A 22,025-nucleotide genomic window follows, 5' to 3' on the forward strand; every position below is an offset into this window, starting at 1 on the left:
TTGATTCCTGGGAGAGCTCCTTGCCAGTCCTGCACTGATGGTTGCTGGGAGGAGAGAAAAATGCAGCCTTTATAAAAGGGTATTGGAGAATAATGACATTTGTAGCCTTTATAGGGAGGGGGAAGGTGATTGTGTTAATACCATAAAATTTGTGTGTTATGCTCACATAAAACAGAGTCACGGGGATGGACCTGTGAGTGATCTGAGTTGTTATTGGGTATCTTAGTAGGGAGTACATCCTGCAAATTTATCCAAATCTCTCCATTTTAAATTCATCACTAAAACCCCGTGGTTATTCAGAGCCCTTTTTTTAGTATGTTCGTGTGATTTTACAAGAGAGACTCGTGGGCTGCCATTATCAGCAGTTAACTAATTAATGATATATACATCTCTGGAGCTACCCCTTAATGATATTAGCACAGACATCATTAATCGTGTACACTGAAAGCTCTGCTGTTGACTGATGTTCTGAAAGCATTTACACATTTGATCAAGAACTTGGTGATTATATTTAAAATTGCAGTGAGGGAGCTTCTGGGAAAATTATAGTCTTGCAGGCTTTTAAGAAGAAATTCAAACCCTTGTCACAGTAACCAGTATAATATAAAGCAGTGTAGTATCTTAGCACAACTTGTGTATGATCTTCCATGGGGAGTAAAATCCACTTGGGTTTCCCTCTTACAACTGTAAACCAAAGGGAATCGTGAGGGGTTTTGCTGTATTAGAAACATGGCAGAAATAAAATTGTCAACTAGCTGGATTTTTATAGCCTCACAGAGAATATTGCCCATAATGCAGGAAAATAAAATAAAAATAATTTAAAAGTAGTACTGACAATATCCTTTCTAAACTATTTTCTAAACTGGATTGTTATCAACTAGTGAGCAATACATATGGTCTGTAGATGGCACCTGAATAGAGATAAGGCCATAAATCATTGAGACTCTGCACTGAGCTCCTGAACTGTGCAAGTGCTGTCCTCAGAGCAGAGCAGTCTAAAGTGAATTCAACCCTGTATTTTCTGCAGAATCCTTTCATGCAGGTAAGGATCCTGTGATTTAACCTTTTAAATTGCTCCAGAGGCACATTAAGAATTTAACTTTCCCTTCAGCTAATGTCAGTTAAAGAACAATGTGACTGGGTCTGCTTCCAGTGAAACATTATTATCAATTATTTCTCTGCCACATTTTATTAAGGGAGTAAATTAATAATTATGATAAAGGTGAGCTGCATATCTCCTTTTTTTTCTGTTCTGTCGGTGTGAAGTTTGTGCTATAAATGTCCATTTTAAGAGGTTCTGAAAATTTGAAGTGTACATTAACCAACCTCTTTGGAGGGAGCTGGGGGTTCATGCTCACTGGGCTGAGACATTCTGCACACCTTTCCTGCCTTGGAAGGGTTCATTCCTCTCATAACTTCCAGGGTGTTGGGCTGCTGGAGCATCACACTCCTCACAGAACAGCACTGCTGTCAGGAGAAAATTGAATTCCCTTTATTTCCCCATTATTTCACTTTTTAATAATCTTGTTCAATACCACATAAGATAAAAATTATATTAAAAGGGGCTTTCTTTTATCTCAGTGGGCAGCTGTGCAATGCTGTCTGTGGCATCTGTAGCTGGGCACATGCTGGGGAGTCTTCCCAGAGGGACACGCAGATGCTGGGGGGGAAAGGTGTAACTCAGTCAGTCTCAGACCCAGATCCAGACCTTTGCCCAGAGTACATCCGAGTTTCCTTTTTCTTCATATGTCTCCTGAGAAGTGGAGACTGGTCACAGACAAAAATCAAACTTCTCCAAAAATAAAGTGTGTTTGCAACTTGGATTCCAGTTTGAGCCTTGCTGTCACTGCAAATGTGCTGAATGATCTCCTTATGTTGTCTACACGCAGCACATATGTTTAAAAATAAAAATTAAAATGGAAAAAGCTTTTAAAAATGTCATCTAAGTTTCCAGAGACCAGCATTAAAGCCTGAAGTCTGAGTCCTAGTTCTGCCTTTGGCCCAGTGGAAATTCATCCTGATAATAGATTATCCTCCAGAAAACAATTGCTCTGACGGAACAGTGGGACATCCTCCTCTTTATTTGTATTTTAATGAAATATGTGCTTTTATATAATTTGTTCCGTTCACATGAGAGCAACCCAGCTCAGCCAGTGCACCTTTTGTGATCCCAGTGTGAGGTTACAGGCACAGAGGAAGGAATGACATTTTTCCCAAGCTCTCACAGCTCCGGGCTGTCCTTTGCTGTTGAAGACAGGAGCTCTGCCCTGCCAGAAATCCCATCCTTTGGAGAGCAGACAAAGGGAGATCTGGCCCATCCTGATCATCCCTGGGTGTCTCATGCTGACTCAATCATCTGACCAAATTCCAGAAACTCCAGTTAGAGGTGGTCTGAGCACCTTTCACATCTTTCATGCCAGGTTCTGTTTTGTCTCTTGGCCTCCTTGAAGCTGCTCCCCATTGCTGAGGTGATGGATGTTGTCCTCCAGCCTCTTGGTTCTGCTGTACAAGGAAACAAGGCAGCCTTGTCTGTAGTTCGCATGTCAATGCAAGTTGGAAATAACACCCAGGAAGGAGTTTTGAGATTAAAGACGTTACAGAAATATGAGATTATCTTTCTGGAATGATTAATTCCATGGTTGAAGGTTGTAACAGTTCCTTGAAGGCTACAAAAATAAGGCCAATGGGTCACCTTGAAATAATGCAGATTTTTTGCAGTTTTACCTCTGGTTGGAACAACTTAAATAGGTGGATTTTTAAAGGAAAATTATTTTTAAAAAAACCCTTTGTTTTTTATGGTTATTTCAAACGTGTGCAGGACTGTATCACATCAGAGTGATGGATCACAAGCAGCTCACGTTGTGTTCCATATCAGTGATCTTACACAGTAGGCAATCCACAGGTAATCTGTCATGTTCAGGAAAAACAAAATGTGGGCCATGCAGATACCCCCAAAGGTTACAGAGTGTGTTCAGAATTCACTTCCATGATAGTAAAGCCACAGTGCCAAAGGTCCCACGGGAGGCACCATGGAGAGGGCAGGGTGCTGGAACCCACTGGAGCCAGAAAACCTGGCCAGTCCTGGAGGGAGCCCTGCCAGGAGACGTTGGCTGGGCTTTGAACACTGCAGTTTATTTGATTGCACTGAATTTTTATTCTTTGTGCAGCCTCAGCCTGAAGGCAGAGCTGTGGGGACAGAAAAATTGAATTTTTGAAGAACTTGGTTGCTGACCAGTGTGACTGGCCCCACACTGGTCCCTGGCACCAGCCAGAGCTCCTGGCTCCTGGAGATTTAATGCCTCCTGGATTGATGTCAGGCTGGTGTGTAATCTGGAACTTAATAGCCGAGGTTATCAAATTGCAGCTCTTGAATACATAAACTCTTAAATATCTAGAAGGTATTTAACAGGCCATTAAATATTTTATTGACAAGATTCATCTGTATTTGCTGTTTTCAGCCCTCTCATTAGCAATGCTTGTGCATGATACTGCCAGGTGCAGTAAATCCCACCTCTCCATGCCCGGTGTAAATCAATCAAGTCAGTGACAGCCTTTGCTGGGTCTCCTTCCTTGCAGAATTTGCCAGGATAATTCACTCCCAGTCAGGGAGGAAGGTCAGTGGCAGGATCACAGGCTCCTGCCATCAGCCTCACCAAGCCCATCAGCGCAGGGAGAGCTTTCTTAAAAGTGTCTGTGTTTTGGAAGGAGCTTTGTGTAGGGGAGGAGGGTGCTGGGGGCTGGTTTTCTTTCATAACCTGTCACGGCCACAGCAAAGAGCTGTAGGGAAAGGCAGCAAACACCTGATGGGTTGTTCAGCCCATCGCTGGGATCTCCGGGCTCCAGGCGCCATCGTGTGTTGGAGATGGCTTGGGAATGCTGCAGCTCCACTTCCACAGGCATATTTTCCTTAGTGTCAGAGAGATCTCCGTGTACACCTGAAGTGTTTTAACCACCAAACGCCTTTCAGTCAAAATGAAGCACAACTGTCCCGATCAGGGCCTTATGTGGGAGTTCACTCCTCCTGAAGGAGTGAATCTGAAATGAGTCGTGTGAACTGAACCCTGTCATTTGTGTCCCACGTTCACTGTAAAGGCAGAAAACTCTGGCAGGTTTCCAGCTGATTTACCCTCTTTTCTTCTCTTTCTGCCTCTTGCATCCTCCTTGCATTTGGTCTCTGGTGGTGCCCCATCCTTCCTATCCCCTCCCAGCAGCCCGTCCCTGCATCTCCCACCTGCCATCTCCGTGTCTGTCCCTCAGCTCGTGCATCCATTGATTTTGCATTTGTATTCAGCCGGGGCTGATCCAATGTGCTTCTTTTCCAGCCTACATGAAACGGCGGCACAGCTCCGTCAGCGACAGCCAGTCCTGTGAGTCCTCATCCACTGGCATCGACTACAGCCAGGGCGCCAGCCCCCAGCCCCAGCACCAGCTCAAGAAGCCCCGGGTGGTGCTGGCACCGGAGGAGAAAGAAGCTCTCAAACGAGCCTACCAGCAAAAGCCATACCCATCACCAAAAACCATTGAGGAACTCGCCACGCAGCTCAACTTGAAAACCAGCACCGTGATCAACTGGTTCCACAATTACAGGTGCGTGGCCTCCTGGGAGCCCTGCCCCTGAGGGATGTGTTGGCTTGGCTTTGGCAGGGTGCAGCTTTGCCTCAGCAGACTGTGTCGGGTGGTTGTACAAAACGCACAGCTTTGACAGCAGGGAGGTTCTCACTAACACAGTGCTAATGCTCCAGACTAATTTTAAGTCATCCCTGAGGAGCAGCAATATTCACATATTGATGTAAGTAGTGCTTTTAAACAGAAAGTCTGGCTTTTGGGGTGGGCGTGGATGTAGAGATGTCCACTGATGAATATTTATAAACCCGCTGCAGCAAGCCAGGCTGCTCTGTCTGACTCACATGTGCACACACACAGACACGTGGCGGGGTGTGTGGTGGGTGTTGTCCCTGGGTCACTGGGTGGGGGGTACTTAGAAATGTCCTTTACTGGATGGTATCAGAATTGCCCTGCTTTCATTGTGTCATTTTCCTGCATCAGAACAAAAAGAGGATTTTCTTTTAGGCCTTGAGTCACCGAGCTCTGAAAATAGGCGCAGTGTTTGTGCTGTGTTTCTAGGAAGCTTTGTGGAGTCCTGAAGGACAGAGAACCAATAACCCTGAAGTCAGATGTGGCCACAGAGAGGGACTTCTTACAAGGGCATGGAGTGCCAAGACAAGGGGGAACAGCTTTAAACAGACAGAGGGCAGGGTTAGATGGGATATTAGGAAGAAATTCTTCCCTGTGGGGGTGGTGAGGCCCTGGCACAGGGTGCCCAGAGAAGCTGTGGCTGCCCTATCCCTGGAAGTGTCCAAGGCCAGGTTGGACGGGGCTTGGAGCAACCTGGGATAGTGGAAGGTGTCCCTGCCCATGGCAGGGGGTGGAACCAGATGAGCTTTAAGGTCCCTTCCAAACCATTTCATAATTCTATGATTTATTTTGTTGTTATGGTTAAGTCATCGAGTCCCACTGAAATAAGATGTTGGTCTGTTCAGTTCCTTTCTCATTTGAGGAGGTACCTTCTCCACACTTGAACCCCTGAAGCAGGTTTTGGCCTAGAGACAGCGATAAAAAGAGACAAGGCTGGAAGAGCACATAAGAATTATAAGGATTTGAATAAACATATTATCAACTGTGCTTGGGATTGGGAATCCTAATTAATGCGGCAGACTTTTCTCCAAGAAATTTGTGCTAATGAATATTGAACAGGTACAGTTAAGCTACCAGATTTAATACTATTCTGCTCCTTCACTCAGAGCCAGTAATGTTCCTAATTAGTCCAGATTGCTAAACTTGTTAGTTTTTAAAAACTGCTAACATTTAAAGGGTAGTTTTTCACTTTGGCCCTTCTCAGCTTTTACCAGGGAAGTTGCTGAAGCAAAAGCAGCAGAGTTTAATGAACTATCTCAGAAATATTGTGCACAATAGTTAAATAATGTTTATTGTAAACAATACAAAATTTTTAAAAAAACCCCTAGTAATCATATTTACACTGAATTTCACTGCCTTGAATTCAGTACAGATGCAGCCTCTTTCCACCGCTCAGAGTTCTCCAAACGCAGGCCTCTTCCAATTCCCACTTCCAGGCAATTATACACAAGTTGGAGGGATGCCTATGAAAATATGTTCCCTTCGGCCTGACAGCAAAATGTGCTGTTCTCACTTGGGCAGACGAGCGCGGGAGCGCTGGTGGCAGGTGTCACCTCCCTCATTAGCACGAGATCTCTGCCTGGGCGTGCGGCGAGAAGGCGCCGCAGACCCGCGGGGATCGGCGGGTTCAGCCCCACCTTCCCGGGGAGTAGGTGCTGACAGCTGGACACAAAATAAAACCCGACAAACAGGGCGCTGGGGGCTGGGGGCAGCACAAGGCTGAGCATTGAGTGATCTGGGCCTGCTCCCAGATGTGCTGCTGGGACTCCAGGGCTTTCAAAAGCTGTTTCAAGCCTGTTTGGAGCCCTGTGTGCTCTGAGCACTGAAAAATCAAAACACAAACCTGTTTTTTTTCCCCTTGACAATAACTTTCTTAGCTGTCATGCATGAATTTCTCTTGAATCATTTGTAGGATGTTGCAGAAGAGGGACAGGTTCCATCTTATGTGAGGGGAGGAGGGTCTGACTGTTCTGCAGCTCGTATGTTACAAGAAATGGGTGGTCTTTCTGTCTTCTCCAGGCCACACTTAACTTTATTTATCTCTTTTAGACTCTTCCTCAGCCATTTGTTGTCCAAACTGAGGAGTTTTTATACAGAAGCAGTTCCACATCTCAGACCATCTGCTTGTGCTTTAATACTAATTTTTCCTTAAAGTAGCTTCAGATAAAGGAGGGCACAGATTTGGACAAGTTTGTCTTGCTGTCATTTGGGAATCGTGTTGCAGTGATCTTTTTCCTTTCGAATTCAGCCCAAATCTCACTTTCCAAAGGTGGTTGCTGCAGCAGGATCTACCTTTATATCCACCAGATGGAAAGTCAGCATTAGCATTTCTTTCCTGCAGCAAAAAGAAATGCTGAAAAAAATATCCTCAGCAGGCAAAGAAATAATTCACTTCAGAATATAAATGGGTATAAAGGATTCTGACATGTCTGCAAACTTCTCCAAGTCTATGGCTTTGCATTCATACCAGTCACAGGGCTCTCAGAATATACAATAAATACCCCTTGCTGTGCACTGGTGAAGCACATACAGGACACATCACAGTTTGAGGCTCTGATGTCTAAAGAATGGTACAAAATAGCAGGAGGCAGGAATTTCTATCCCACATCACCTGTGGAAACTGACACTTAAACTCAGTAAGGCCACAGAGATGATACTACAGATGTATCAGGAATGAAACCAGACTTTCTGGAATTGTAATCCAGCACTCTTGGACCCTGAATTCTGAGTGTGTTTTTCAGTGAACTCCCATGTTGTGCTGGTTTTGGTGTTGCGGGAAGGCTTGTCCAGGGAGCTGCAGCAAACACCCAAGAGATCTCTGATGTTTTGAGTTCCACTGGTGAAAGCCAACAGGGCGTGTAGATGTCAAGGCCAACACCTTCCCCAGCTGGAATGCTCTCTGGAATTCTCTAGCTGCTGTCACCAGCTCTTCTTTACCATAAGGATTTAATTACTGTGTTAATCAGGAGCCCGACCACATTCCAGAAGCAATATACTGGGTGTGAATTCCAGGGATTTCCACAGACATGGGTTTGCTCTGGTCAGATTCTCAGCAAGGATGTCATTATTCAGTACCTGCTGGAGCTGAGGTATTTTAAATGCCATGCAGACACAGAGCTCTTAGCAGCCTCCTCTCCTGACCGTGGGAGTGTTACAGAAGCACCATGTTCTGGATCAATGTCCATGCAGGGAGATTTTAGGCAAAAATAGAGCCTGATAATCAATGTTGCAGGATTTGTGCAGATCATGGTAATAGAAAATTAATGTTAGCACCTGTTAGGTGAATAATATTCTCCTAGGGAAAATTACAGACCCCCTAAATCCTTCAAAAGTGTGGAGTCAGCGAGTACTGCTGAAATACTCTGTTGCATTTCAAGTAAGTCAATAAGATCATTAGCTTCAAAAGCAGTATTCAGGTGGCATTCTGCATTTAGCCAAATGTTTTTCCATTGTGTGCTGTCTTCCATAGCAGAGTTAAGGAAAAATAGAAAATCCTTACAGCCATCAGCACTGGGGCTGCGTTTTATTGTGGTCTGCAGGCCCCTTGGCAGTTCCCTGTGGCTGAAACCAAGAGTTTTTTATCTTCACTCTGAAAGATGCTAAGTTTTGGTAAACTTTCACCAGGCCTGTGGTCCCATCCCTGACCCCGGATCATCGAGGCTCCCTCTTGGTTATAAATTAGGACTTAAATGGTGTTCATCATTTCTCCCATGGATGCAGCAGGACACAGAAGGGGTTAACCCAGACCCTAAGGTTTTTCCATAAACTTTTCTGTACTTGTGAGGGGTTTGGGGAACTCCTAAGCAGAGAAGGAAGAGGGAGGAAGGCCTGAGTTAAGTGGCAGGGGTGGTGTGTTTGGGGTATTCTTGCACTCCAGGCAATTCTACCCACATACGGAGTGCAGTCATTCCCATGGAATGCACTGCTTGACTTGTCACTATTCATGTTCAGAAATTGATTTATTAAATAAAAAATGAGGCAAAAGTCAGACTAGCTCATAGACTGGCAGCCTGTCACAGGCTGGGCTTCCTCACAGCACTTTCAACACAGTAGGCTTGGTTTCATCTTTATTTCTCCTCGCTGTCCAGGAGAACACCAGGGAGCTTGTCCAGCTTTGTCCCAGTTTATCTCTTGTTTAGGCAGACTGGCTCATTTCTAGTAGAAATCTGAATTGTTTGTGTTTACAATCCACTTTATTCTAGATTTCCTAGAGGTGTATTCATATTTTTTGTTAAAAATACGAACTTCTCACCAGGGTAGTGGTGGACTCACCATCCCTGGAAGCAGTCAAACACTGAGTCAATGCAACACTTGGCCAGTAGGGTTTGGTGGTACTTGGTTGGAAATAGGACTCGATGATCTCAGAAGTCTCTTCCAGCCTGAATGATTCCACTAAAGGCCATCTTTAGTGGCATGGAAAGGGCATTTTTAGTGAAGGTGGGCATCTCCTTTTGGCCCTGGCAGACTCACATCCCTCTCCTCTGTCTCGTAGGTCCCGCATCCGCCGGGAGCTGTTCATCGAGGAGATCCAAGCCGGGAGCCAGAGCCAGGGCGGGTCGAGCGACTCCCCTTCGGCCAGAAGCAGCAGGGCGGCCCACAGCTCCGAGGGGGACAGCTGCGACGGCGTGGACGCGGAGGGCCCTCCCGACGGGAAGCCGAGCGGCCCGGAGGCGGACGAGTTCAGCAGTGCGGCCGCCAAGTCTCAGGGAGGGCCCGCCGAGCCGGCTTTCGAGGCGGGGGAAGAGGCACTGCGAGGCGCCAGGCCTTCGGAGAAAGCGGAGCCGGAGAGCCTGGAGGACACCGATGACGAGGGCCGGCTCAGAGCGCCGCGCCAGAGCTCCCCGCCGGCACCGCAGCGCCCGGGAGATGCTCTGGAGACACTGCCAAACTCTGCCACAGAAGGGGATGCCTCTACCTCAGCTGCCTCCACCTCAGTCCTTACGGGGGAGAGCTCCTACAAGTCAAAAGAAAGTTCAGAGAAAATCTCCAGTGTGCCAAGTACGAGCTCGACGCCAGCCGCAGGCTCGCAGAAAGCCAACTCTCTCCAGAGCTTGTTCGGCTTCTCGGAGGCGGCGAGCTCCAGGAACACGCGAGACAGCTCCCTGAGGAAAAAGAAAGCGGCCAACTTGAACAACATCATCCACCGCTTGGAGAAGGCCGCGAGTCGGGAAGAGGCCGTCGAGTGGGAGTTTTGAGATTAAACTGGCCCAACTCGGGAGAGCTGGGAAGTCAAACTGGACCTCTACTGGTTTTATTGTGTTCGCACTTAACCGCCCTGCGGGCCACAGGGCAAAAACGCCATAGGCCAAGGTGCATATAGAAATCAAAAAAAGGAGCGTTAAGCCCAATTTATGTTTGTGTTTTCGAGGAAGAAAACTGAAATGTGTAGTCAAGCTTTTTTGTACCCTGAAGTGTTTTTATTATTGCCCTAAGTGATTTCCACAATTTCTGGAATAACTCATACAGCTTTGCCTTGTGCCCTCCTCTTTGGTGTGGGGCTTTAAAAAAATGAAAAACAGGAAAAAAAAAAAAAAACTAAAAAAAAAATCTTAAAAAAAAAATCAAACCCACATATTAAAAGGGGGCTTTTTATCTGCCATCTAATGGCTACAGAGCGATAATACACTATTATCTTCTTAAACCAGGAAAAAAGGGGAGATTTTTCAAGAAAAAGAAAAAAAAAGAAAGTTTTTTGTAGCTGTTCAGTTGCCACTAAGAGATTGCACAGTCAACCGACTCTAAACACACTAGTTTGGATTCCTACATATTTTCAAGAAAAGAAAAGAATCTTGTTGTTTGAAACTTTGAATTAAAAAAAAAAAAACACATTTACTCCACATATTTTTTAACAAAACAAAAAAAAAGTCACATCAGGAAAATATCTTAATTTGTGGTAGCTGACTTAGTGTTTTCTTGTAAGTGAAATAGAATATTGACACGTAGTGCACATTGTTTCATAGCTTTAACTGATTCTGGTCTTTTGCAGCCCAGAATTTGTTTAATACACTCCATTTTAGGCCAAATCAGGACAAAAAAAAAAAAATCTGAATCTAGGTATTTTATAATCTGCTTTTTAACCTCTAACCACAGAGCACGCTGATCAGACCTCATATCTGGGAGGTTTAGGAGACAACTTAGAAGCAGCATGTACTTGATCATTTCACTTGGTTCGTAGTGTACAGGATTTCCTTTCAGCAAAGACAGATCGCTCCAAAAACGTTGGCCAGTAACATTTCAGCCTGCTACTTCGGGGCCTAGCCCGTATCCCGAACATTCAGCTTACCTGGAATCCATGGGAATGCAGTTCACGTGTCCGATTGCTGTCACACACCACTAAGAGGGACTGGAGCTGCCGCAGAGCCAGCCCTTTTCCTGCTGTTGGTGGCCATTTACTGACTCTCTTCCCACCACAAGCACTGATTTTAAATACGTTTTAGTTGTGGGAAGCTCCTTTTTTGCATGGATAAAGAGTACATGGCAATGACCAGACGGGCTCTTACCGGGGTGGAAGCAGCCCAAGCTCGAAACCAAAACCTTCGTGCTCCCGAATCCCAGTCCGGCCCGTTCTGCCCTGCAGAAATACAGCCTTTTTCCATTCTTTTATGCACAGGTTAGGGCTGATCAAAGTACAAATCCAATTCTAACTTGTCTCTAACTCCTCCTGTTGTCTATATGTATATGCGTGAGCATAGAGGTGTGTGGAAGGATGTGTGTGCGTGGGTGTGTGCGTGCAATTTTATACGTCTGTGTATTTTCTTACGTACTTGTGCACACATAGAGTGCATTACTGCCACCTTTTTTCAATAAGCTGTTTTATCAGTTATGGCTTCTACAAGTTTGCTAATTTAGACTCCTTTATTGCCATATCTTTAAAACTAACAATAGATGATTTCGGAATATATATATATATATAAATATATATATATATAATTTTTTTTTGCTTATTTATAGGTGCTGTATTTTATTATCTGATTGTTAGGAAGGGATGAAAGGGGGCAAATATTCTTTAGAGGGATAGACTGCCGGCAGTATTGGGTATAATTTACAAGATGTAGTTGTCATACTGTATATTATTGATTGAAGACTTTTTTGACCGTATTGTGTATCATTGAACTTTTGTCTTAGGTCAGCGTCTTTTTGATGACACTTTAATGGTGCATTCATTACATCTTAAGTTTAATTAATATTACTTTTCTGATTTTGGGGGAGGGAGGGATGGGGGAGAGGAGTTCCGACTTTAAAGGTATGTTCCCAATATTACACCTCAGTGTGCTTGTATTAATTCATTAGTAGGATTTTTGACTGTAAGATGTGAAACCACATTTCTTGCATGATGTTTTAGAACTTATGTATTTCATTTACAGTCTCTTAACATGCGACAGCAGCACTTAGCGCAAGTTTTCACAAATTTAAGAATCAGTACACTAAAATCCATCCTTCTCATGACTAAGGAAAGAAGGCTCTAGGAGGCTGAAAGGCAGGGATTTATTTCCTATTTTCACTGCTAGCAGTTTCAGGATTCCTCCTTGGGTAATTGGGGACTCGTGATACGAAACTAAAGCTGAGGAACAGAGAGAGAGCAACTGCCCCTTTCTGTGGTGAGCTGAGGGGACAATTGGCAGTGACAGACACCAGGGTGTGGCAGCACATGCTGGGAGCGCTCCTGGCTTCCCACTGGGGGCGCGGCCAGTCCGTGGGAACTGGGTGAAGCCAAGGGTGACCTCTCTGTACCTGTCCAGTGTCCTGGTTTGACTTCCAAAGCACAGCTCCGTGGATAAATGCACGTCCTGGTAGAAGTACACATACCTTAGTACAAGTCATGACAAGCTGCGTCTCCAGCCAAGAGCAAAACTTCTGCCTGGGAGATGCAGATATTTTCTTAGGTTCTTTATTTTTTTTTTTTTCTTTGTTGTTTGGTTCAGGTTGGGTTTTTTAATTAATTCTAGGCAATACAGTTGCCAGTCTGTTCCTACTGTCCTTGTCTGCTGATTTGAGACCCATGTGCTGGATGCAGTCAAGTGGTTACTCTCGGCTTTCTCCATAGTGAGGGGTTTTTTTCTGTTTGATGATTTTATTTTTCTTTTTTTAAGTTAATATTCCCCAAACTGTTCTTGTGCCTGTGTCTATCTGATTGCATTCCATGATGCTTACTGAGAGCTCTGGCTGCATTGTATGACAGCAGAACTGTATTCACAGGTCGCACGCAAATGCAGCACTTAGGGTCAATCTCTCTTCTTAATAAGCAATACGTAAGTGCCTTGAAACATATCTTCTTTTTTTTTTTTTTTCCCTGTTTATTTTTGTTTTGCTTTTCAGGTTTCCACTAGTTCTTTAGGATTCTTTAGCGTGCGCCCAGTTTTTAATGCTGTAATGATTTTTAAAAAGCATATCTGTAGCTTGCCCTAGAGGAAATCTTTCTTTCATAACACTAACTGTTAATTCTAAGCTCCATTATTCCATTTGAGTCATGTAATTTTGCTGGATAAAGACAGCGTTCAGAAGTCAGAAGTCACTCCATCCTGCCAAGGGTTGTCATTGGGATCTATTATAAAATTAATCAAATAAAATGCTGTCAGTATTTCCTATATTTTTGGCACTTTATTAATGGCTTAGCTCCTTTTGCTGTTTCATATTTAATGATCTGCGTTGAATGTGGATTAGCCTGCTGAGATGCTGTTGGGGTGATCTCCTGCCCAGAGTCACTTTGGGTTCCTTGGTGACCTCCTGGTCCGAGGGCAGGGGCAGAGGAGCACCCTCAGACCTGGAGCTCAGTGATGCTCCCGGGGTTTGTCCCGGTGTTTAGCCAAGGTCACAGCTGCTTTCTGTTCCAGTGGGAAGTAGGATGGATGAGTTGAACTACTGCTGAGGTTCTCGGGTTGGACATGAGTTACCTGCTGGTTTTTCTGGCCAAGCCCCCCCCAGTTTAGGGACTGAACTTAACACTGCAGGGTGTGAGCGATAGTTGGGATCAATTTGGAACTCACCCTTGGGAGGAAAATGTGCTTTGGAATAACTTTTTTTTTTTTTTTACTTAATTCAAAGGATAAAAAGTTGAAGGAAAAGAAATGCCAAAGAGCAGCACAGTACAGTGGCTGTATCATCCCTTGGGTGCTGATTCCAGGGGAAGGGAATGTGTGACATGGGGCTCATCCCTCGTTGCCAGCGTTTCTTTTCCTGATGGATAAAAGCACAGGCAGTTTTCAGGAAATTCATCATGCCAGAGTCTGTTTTTCCTGAGGTTCTTTATAAGCATTTTATTTTCTCTCTATTTCCAGTTCCATGCTCTTACCAACGCTGTGCATGAGGGGCCAGGGCTGTTTTAATAGAAATACGTTTATGTTGCAGTTAAATTGTTGGTTTTTCTCTCTGGGTGATTAGGGAAGGAAAAAAGTGCAGTGCTTTTTTTGCTAAAAGCCAGGGAAGAGTATCCCGTGGTGGAAGGGTCATGCAGTGGGATTGTCAATACACTTCCATTTTTGAGGATACAGATTTCAGACAACAGCGTTGCACATGTTTATTGGCAGAAATACATTTAATTACATTTTCTTTTGATACCATAAAATTTGACCATTTTATTTATTCATCTGTAAAATGCCTATAAATAGAGCCATCCTTTAAAGGAACTCATATCAGTGCACTCTGCCCATATCATGAATTAGCGAGTCCTTTAGTTATAAACTCCTTGCTGTAATAGGAAAGATCTATATTACAGTTAAAAAGAAAAAAGTATGTGCCTTTCTCATTAGCTAAAAGATCTCTGCATTATTTTTACCTAACTGGTTGATATGGGATTGGTGTAGAGCAGGGAGGTCGTGAACACCACAGAATTCTATGCAATATTTTCCAATCCAATTACTTAAAAGTCACTATTTTTCAATCCTTTAACAGGAGAAACAGTAAGTTAGAGAAGTGCATCATTCTGCTGGTAATTCAAACTACAAAGCTGATAAATTGACATAAAATAGGATTGAGGGAAATGTGACAAATTGATGTGATGAAATAATGGAAAATGCTAACAGTGGTTGCAGTCCCCACAAGCACAGCTGCCATCAGAAGTCTGTCATTTCCCATCTTAAAATAAATAATTTCCAATATTCTTAAAGCTTTTATGAATAAGAATGCTCCTGGCAAAAACAGGGCAGGTTAGAAACAGAAAAAAATAATCACATTTTGACCATACAGAAATTATGAGAATACACACAAAAAAGTGATTGGGTTTGGACACTTTGCACTTGGATCCAAAATGTTTTATTTCAGCTGAAATGCCGCAGTAATCTGTGCCTTTAGCAGGGTTGTGAGAGATCAGTAGCTTGGCAATTTGTGGCAGACTGAAGGTGGAGTGGTGACATTTTTAACCTGCACATGGAGGGCACCATTTTTGCTTCATTTGTGTCTCTTCCTGCAAAGGAGTTCCTGAAATTCTCTCTGATTTCCTCTTCACCCAGTGGATGTTCTCTGTCTTCAGCCACCGAGTGTGGCCGAGCTCCTCTTGGAGACTCTCAGGAGGAGAAGAAGGAAAGTTGGTTTTTAGGTGGGGACTGGATTTAACATTCCCTAAAGCTAAGTCAGGGCTTTCCTGTGAGTGTGGGCAGTTTTGGCCCTGGTGTGACTGGCTGGTTGTAGCCTCTTATCCCTAAATTTAACTCACATGGATAAAACATTGGCAAAGCAGGACTGAGTTAACTCCTGTGTTGTTCTGCCCTTCACTTTCTGCTCTGTGAACATCAGTGTTTTCTTTGTGTTGCATACACAGTCAACTTTTTTTTAAATAGAGAATTTAAAAATTCTATACAAAGGAAGGACCTTTCCCCCTCCTCCTCCCCGCCTACCCCCCCAATCAGTTTAAAGTCTGGTTTTAAATTGCAAGGAGAATCACTGGCATGGGAAGTACAAGATGTGAATTTCTTTTCTGATGCAACCTTCTTAGTTCAAAAGGGGTGTAGCAGTCCCTGTCTCCTTCGTAACTATACGAGCTCTAAAATGTAGAAATATAATTTCACCAATTTCTTCTTTCCTCCCCATCTCTTTTATAGGATATATTGACTATGCCATATATAAAGTATAGTTAATAATGGACTTTATAGCAAGAAAAGCCCTTTATGCCATGCCTAGGGACTGATTTGTCCTACATGAGCAGGTCATGGACTATACCCTGCCCTATTAATATGCAAGGATAGAATGGTTTTGTGCTCTGAATGTGAAATTTATCCTTTTGGAGAAGATTAGCGTTAGGCCTGTGCACTTAAGTTTTCAAAAAGCCTTAAAAACAGGTGTGTAAGTGGTGCCATCTCTGTCCTCAGGGATGATTTCCCCCCAGCCAAGTGGTACTGTGTCATATTTAATAGCAGTTGTTAGTTAAAAGGTCATTTTCCAGTTGAAGAAAGTCATTCATTGAACTCTGTTAGTGAGCCCCTCACCAGCATCCTCTGGTACAATCCAGCTTTTCCCAAGACCTGAGCATCCATATCCATCCCAAAATCCTCGGCTCTCTGTGAAGTCCATGTTTCTACAACTCTTGTGAATGAAAAAAAACCCTGATGGGATTCCTGGGCTTCATTTTCACTGCTGTTCACAAACATGTTCTGGCACTAAAGTGCATTAAAAGAAAATGCCTCCTTTTAAAAAATTAGTAAGATTATTGTATTTTTTCCTTGTCCAGCTCTTCTATAAAGGACAACTCTGCCATTATCCAGCTTGCTTTACTCACGGTGGGGTTGGGAGATTTTAGCCACAGTTTTGTAGATTTCCTGTTATTAAAACTGTTTGTTTCATCCCATTATTTCAGTTTCTTTGGATTTTGAACCAGCTGAGTGCAGAGAGCAACTGAATCCTTAACCATAACAACCAGTGCAGGAAACAGTGCAGCACAAGTGATACCCCTGTGATGTCGTGTCTTTGGCTTTCTGTTTGAACTCTAGAGATACTGGTAATACATAGTACAGTCTTCATCCAAAGATCCTTGGAAATGGAGAGTCATGCCCGGAATTTCCTGCTGTTGTGGTGCCACACCTGATTTTTGCACGGTTCCTGTGTAATTCTGGTGGTGTCACAGCAGCACAGCCTCTCTCTTGACAGCAAGAACAGGAGTTGTGTTCTCTTCTGTCCGTGTGGGTAATTAATATGCATTTTTAGGAGTTGTTAAATGTGTCTCCGTGCATCATTCCAGGATGGAAAAGCCCCTCTGTGTATTTAGCATTTGTGTGCCCGGTCTTAATGGTGCAGCAGAATTGCTGCAGCCAAATTTGTGGAATCATTTGGGATGTAGGTGAGCGAGGGCTTAAAACCAATATGTATTTTAATGGGCAGAGGATGCCATTCCCCACTTGTCAGATCCACTCCCTGCTGTAAAGAGGGGATTAGCCACTGGAGAGACCAGGCTGCTGGAGATGCATGGGTTTAACTAATGAGGACAGGGAAGATCATGCTCAGAATACATTAAAATGATCCCAAGGGTCTGAGATGTGCAAGAGCCAAGGAATTGGAAAGGAGGGGTCAAACCTTGCCTTCAGGTTTGGCTTCCTGCAGGAAGTTAACATCCCAGATATTTGCACACGTCGTGCACTCCCTTTATCAGTGTACAGTGGGAAGGTGGACAGTACAGACATATTTAAAACAATCACAAAACCAGGTGATGAAGTAAATTCAAGCCAAGTATGGAATTAAAGCAAGCAGCTCAGCCTTGCTCTCCCTTAGCTGAAAATTGAAGTATTTGTAGGAATGAGGTAGAAATTTTCTGTTAGGCAGCTCCTCTTGGAAGGCGAGTGTCTGTGCTTTCAGGAGAATAAATAAAACTTGGCACTTGACTTGCTCTGAAGTACAATCTTGTCTCCAAGTAACTAGGAAAAATATTTTTGCAATCAGTCTTTCAATCAGACTTCTCTCTGGCTTTTATTAGCTTGTGTTGGACCCTTTGTGCTATTTGATGTGTTATTTATATGTGGGTAAGTTATTACTAGCTTTAAAAGTGTTTCCAAAGTACCTGGTTACCTCTGGATGCTGGTACAGGTGATGCAGGGAGTACTTGAGCATCTGGTTTGGAAAGGAAGAGCGTGGGGAACAAGCAAGGTCACATCTGTATTGTACTTTTCCTTGATTAGGGCTTCCATTTCCTTCTCACCTTCTCTTGAGAGATGGAGTTCATGGATCTTTTCTTTTTTTATTGTGGGGGAAAGATATTAGTCAAGCTCGAAATGCTTTTATTTTCACTCAATAGGCTTATCATCAAAATCCTGTATGTTGCCACATTTCCCATTAAGTCTTTAGGTTTTGCTTCCTGAAATTTCCTCTTTCACTTTCTCTACTTGGAAAGCTATGTGCCTTATTTCCTAATCTCTTCGTGGAGAATAATCTAAAGCACAGTGATCTGGCTTGCAGCATTCCCAGCCGCTTTTCCTTTTTTTTTTTGGGGGGGGGAGCAAACACTGATGGAGCATCCCAGTGTCCCAACACTGGAACGTACTCGACTGCCGAGCACGCCCAGCACTGTGTGAGGAGTCTTTGTGCAATAGAAACTCTGGTTCCGTGTCTGGGGGGTTCCTGTCCCACGGCCAGCAAGGGCGAGCTCTGCTTCCAGAGAATTCAGATTCCTGGGGGAAAAAAAACCCCACATCCCTGTGGGTTAGTGCCAGCAGCTCTTGGGATGGGACTCAGCCATCACCCAGCAGTTGATGCTCGTCGGGCTCAGTCTCGCCCCGTGCACTCGTAGGTCTGTGAGTGTGCAGGAAACCCCCATGGGCTTCAAACAAGGCAGTTGTGTGTCCCTTTGTGCCATCAGTCACACCTGCTGTCCCCATTCCCATGCCCAGGGCCGTGCTGGCTCTGGGTGGTGAGGCACTGTCGGGTCATTCCAGTCTGGATTTGGTTTTGTACAGACCAGGCTCTCCCTCCCCCGGTACCCTCAGCCCTCCTTTCCCGAGCTTGCTCTCTCTACAGCATCATCAGGTGAAATACACAGAGGTGGTTTGTGATTAGGACAACAATCTCATATTTCCTATTTATGAGGTTAATTTTTAACAGTTTCTTTTTTGTCGAGGTTTGTTTTTTTGTTGGATATGAACACAACAGGAGTATTTACATATCATTGGTTTGGGTTGGAAGGGACCTTAAAGCTTATCCCATTCCAACCCCCTGCCGTGGGCAGGGACACCTCCCACTAGACCAGGTTGCTGTCCCCTAAATGGATGTTGGAGAAAGCTTGGGATGTCCTAGAGATGCAGCAGGTGGTGTTGGCTCGTAGTATCCTTATCATTGTGCCCCTGTTGTGTTTTCTAGAGCAATCATTTTTTTTTTTAAGAAAAAAAAAAAGTATTTTATCTAAATGCCTAATAAATAATATTATTTAAATAGTTTTTAAAATAATTTAGGACTGAGAATAAGAAGCCTCAGTTGAGAGAGAAGAGACTTAAAATATACAGAGAGAGAAAATACCCTGAGCCTCCTAGAGCCTCTACTGAGAATTTGCTGAAGACGCAGAGCCCCTGGTCAGAACACATTGCAATTAACTCATGAGTGTTCATTTAAAATGAGAGACTGGTTTCCTGTGATGTTCATCTTTGTTGGCATATGTTTGACTTTCTGAATCCAGAGCTGACTTCCTTCTCATTCAAAAGTTGGTCAAGCAAAAAAAAAGAAAAAAAAAAAAAAAAGAAAAATAATAATTCACCTTGTGCAGCAGCAACTTTTCCTGGTGTGAGCTCTGCAAATCCACGTTGTGCATTGATCTGTGGCACAGAGGGGTGGTTCAGTTTTGCTGCCAGGTCAAGATGCGTTCAGACAGACTTTTCCCTGGCGAGGTGGCCCTGGAGAGCAGGAGAAAAGCCGGACTGCAGCCCCAAACGCGGGCGGGAGCGCGAGGGAGGGACAGGCCAGGGCTCTGGGCAGCGCCGGCCGGTGCCAGGTCCCCCCTGGCATGGGCAGAGAGGAGGATGCTGAGCCAGCTGCAGGGCACAGCACCACTTCTGTGGCTTGGGAAGCAAATTTGCACTTTGCCTTTCGAGGGTGTCCCACTGAAAAAAAACCATCCAGCGAATTTCCCACATCAGGTTCTTTTTCCTTCTGGTGTAGTCCAAAAAGAAACTGAAAATCAGAGTAAAGAAAGTGTAAGTGTTGGATCAGCTCTGCCAAACTAAAGGTTGTTCCTCTTGGAATACTCTATGCATTTCTGTGGTGAAAAGCATTTTCTCCCATTCCTTGCTGGAAATGCTGTGAGAATGTCACACGTACGAATTTGGACGTCGATCCCAAAGCAGATGGAGGCTGGGGAGGGGGGGATGTTCTTTTTTTTCTTTTTTTTTTTTTTTTAATTGTTTCCCTCATGTCCCTTTTCTTTTTTTTTTTTTAATTAAAAAATTAACTCTTTGCATTTGTGCAATAACTACTTGCCATGAGAATGGGCAGACCTTGGAAATGCCCCGACTACTAACACAGCACAAGATGAACTCGAACAGAAAGTGGTGTACTTTTTCCTGAGAACTTTTTTTTTTTTTTTTTAAATAATAAGCTCAGTTTTTACCCCAGTGTATTGTGGTGTCTTACATTTTTAGCAGTATTTTATATTTTTTCTGTAACGCACTAAGTCTTAGATGTTTTTAGAGCTTGTTTGTTATATTCACAATCACGGATTTTAAAAAAAAAAAAAAAAAAAAAAAAAAAAACCCAAAAAAACCCAAATTAACCAAAAAAAAAAAAAAAAAAAAAAAAAAAAAAAAGTGTCATTTTTTTTGTACAAGTAGCTTTGAGAAGCCCACATTGTGTTGCTGTGACTCATCTTTTGTAACATTTTATTTCTTGGTATTTGTTTAAACATAAAAAGTAAGAGTTTATCTGGCTGGCAGTGCAGGGCAGCGCTCCCTCGTCAGCAGACGGCATTGTTTCTGTCTTTGTTTGGTTTAGCCATAAAATGTTTGTTCTCAGCACTGTACAACGGTCCCTATATGATATGGAGAAGCAATATCACTGTATGAAACTCACACGATGTATTATTATTATTATTCACTAGCACCCTAGGTGTGATAATTGAAGTAAATATCTTTTATACAAACACAATTCCGCGTGGGCTGTCTTTTATTGAGGTGAGACCTGAGTCCAAGCAGCAAACATTTACATTGTGCTTCTGGTTTGGTGATGCCCTGAGGGATCAAAGGGATGGTTTGGTGGGATTTCTGTTTGGCCAGGGGAGGAAAATTTGCTTTTTATGTATCAGTTCCTATGGAGAGTGTGTGTGTGTGTGTGTTTCCAATACCTCAAATGCTGAAGTGTTAGATATCCAAAATGTTCAGTGAAATCCAAGTGTGGCCATTCCTGCTGCAGTCAGTGGGAGGTGGGCACCAGCTCCACAGACAGAAAATACATATTTGGGGTCTGAGACTGCCAAGGGGGATTGTTTTGAGCACCACAGCAATACATCAACTAATTTAACAAAAAAAAATCAGTTATCTGAGGTTGGAAATGCTTTAGATTCAGAAATGAAAATGTCAAAGAATTTTCCCAGATATTTGGCTTACTGTTTATTTTTACAGATCCTTTATAGGGAAATAAATTCCTCATTTAGTGCTTTATGGGATGTTCCTATAAATACTCTCAGTATTTAGAGTGAGGAGTTTGGAGTTTGGTAAAGAATAGATGCTGTAATCCATCCGTGGGATTACATTTTTAAAAGTAGTGGAATAAATCATTTTTTTGGATGCTCTGGGTGTCAGGTAGAGGATGTGTGTGTGTGTCTGTGCTTACCTGGGTGCTCTGTTTTCCCTGGCGTGCTCGTGTCTGGTTTTTTTGTGAATTGAAGGTTATTTTGGGGGACCTACCTTGATTTCCATCATCTCCTGCAATACATCCCTGACACATTTTTCCTACCAGGCTGTCGTGTGCCTCCTCCTAGGAGTTCCCTGTGGAATAGCAGGGTCTGGATGGATATTTGCTGTGGTTCTGTCCTGGGAAGTCTGTCCTGGACAGCAGGGACTCAGGCTGGGATTTCCCACCCCAGTAAGGGTGGCACTTTGTCCAGCTCCATGTTGGTGTCCAGTGTGTGTCTTTGCCATTTTCAGTTCTGCAGGCAGGGGGGAATTCTCCTCAAAATGTATTAAAAATGCTACTGAATGCCTTCATTTCATGATAAATGTGCATTTTCTGGTTTTCAAGTGTCTGTGATGGGTTGTTCCACAGGATGGAAAGGTTCAAGGTTTAACACTTTTTTTTCCCCCCCTGTTCTTTAATGACTGGTCCAACTGTTGATTGCTATAAATGGCATTGTTGTGTATAATTTGACCCTAATTTTTTTTTAAGCTTGATGCTAAACAGCTACACTATTAAAATGCTATGCCTCAGGTAGGTTA

The 22,025-nt window shown here is 43.6% G+C and overlaps 1 protein-coding gene across 7 annotated transcripts in view; it reads left to right on the forward strand.

The window, feature by feature from the left end:
• CUX1 (cut like homeobox 1) overlaps positions 1-22,025 on the forward strand; it is a 269,017-nt gene that overhangs the window by 228,399 nt on the left and 18,593 nt on the right. For 6 of the 7 annotated variants that reach the window (XM_042025982.1, XM_042025983.1, XM_042025985.1 and 3 more), the window contains 2 exons: positions 4,323-4,587; positions 9,188-20,739. The exons of the other annotated variant lie outside the window; for it this stretch is intronic. In XM_042025982.1, the coding sequence (XP_041881916.1) occupies positions 4,323-4,587; positions 9,188-9,890 (968 nt within the window). In that variant the 3' untranslated portion in view covers positions 9,891-20,739. Of the gene's footprint in view, positions 1-4,322; positions 4,588-9,187; positions 20,740-22,025 lie in introns of those variants that run through there. 7 annotated transcript variants of the gene reach the window in all.

This window comes from Corvus kubaryi, unplaced genomic scaffold (genome assembly GCF_017639235.1).
Source record: "Corvus kubaryi isolate FWS band 111438036 unplaced genomic scaffold, C.kubaryi_AGA036_p1.0 37284, whole genome shotgun sequence".
NCBI classification, from domain to species: domain Eukaryota; kingdom Metazoa; phylum Chordata; class Aves; order Passeriformes; family Corvidae; genus Corvus; species Corvus kubaryi.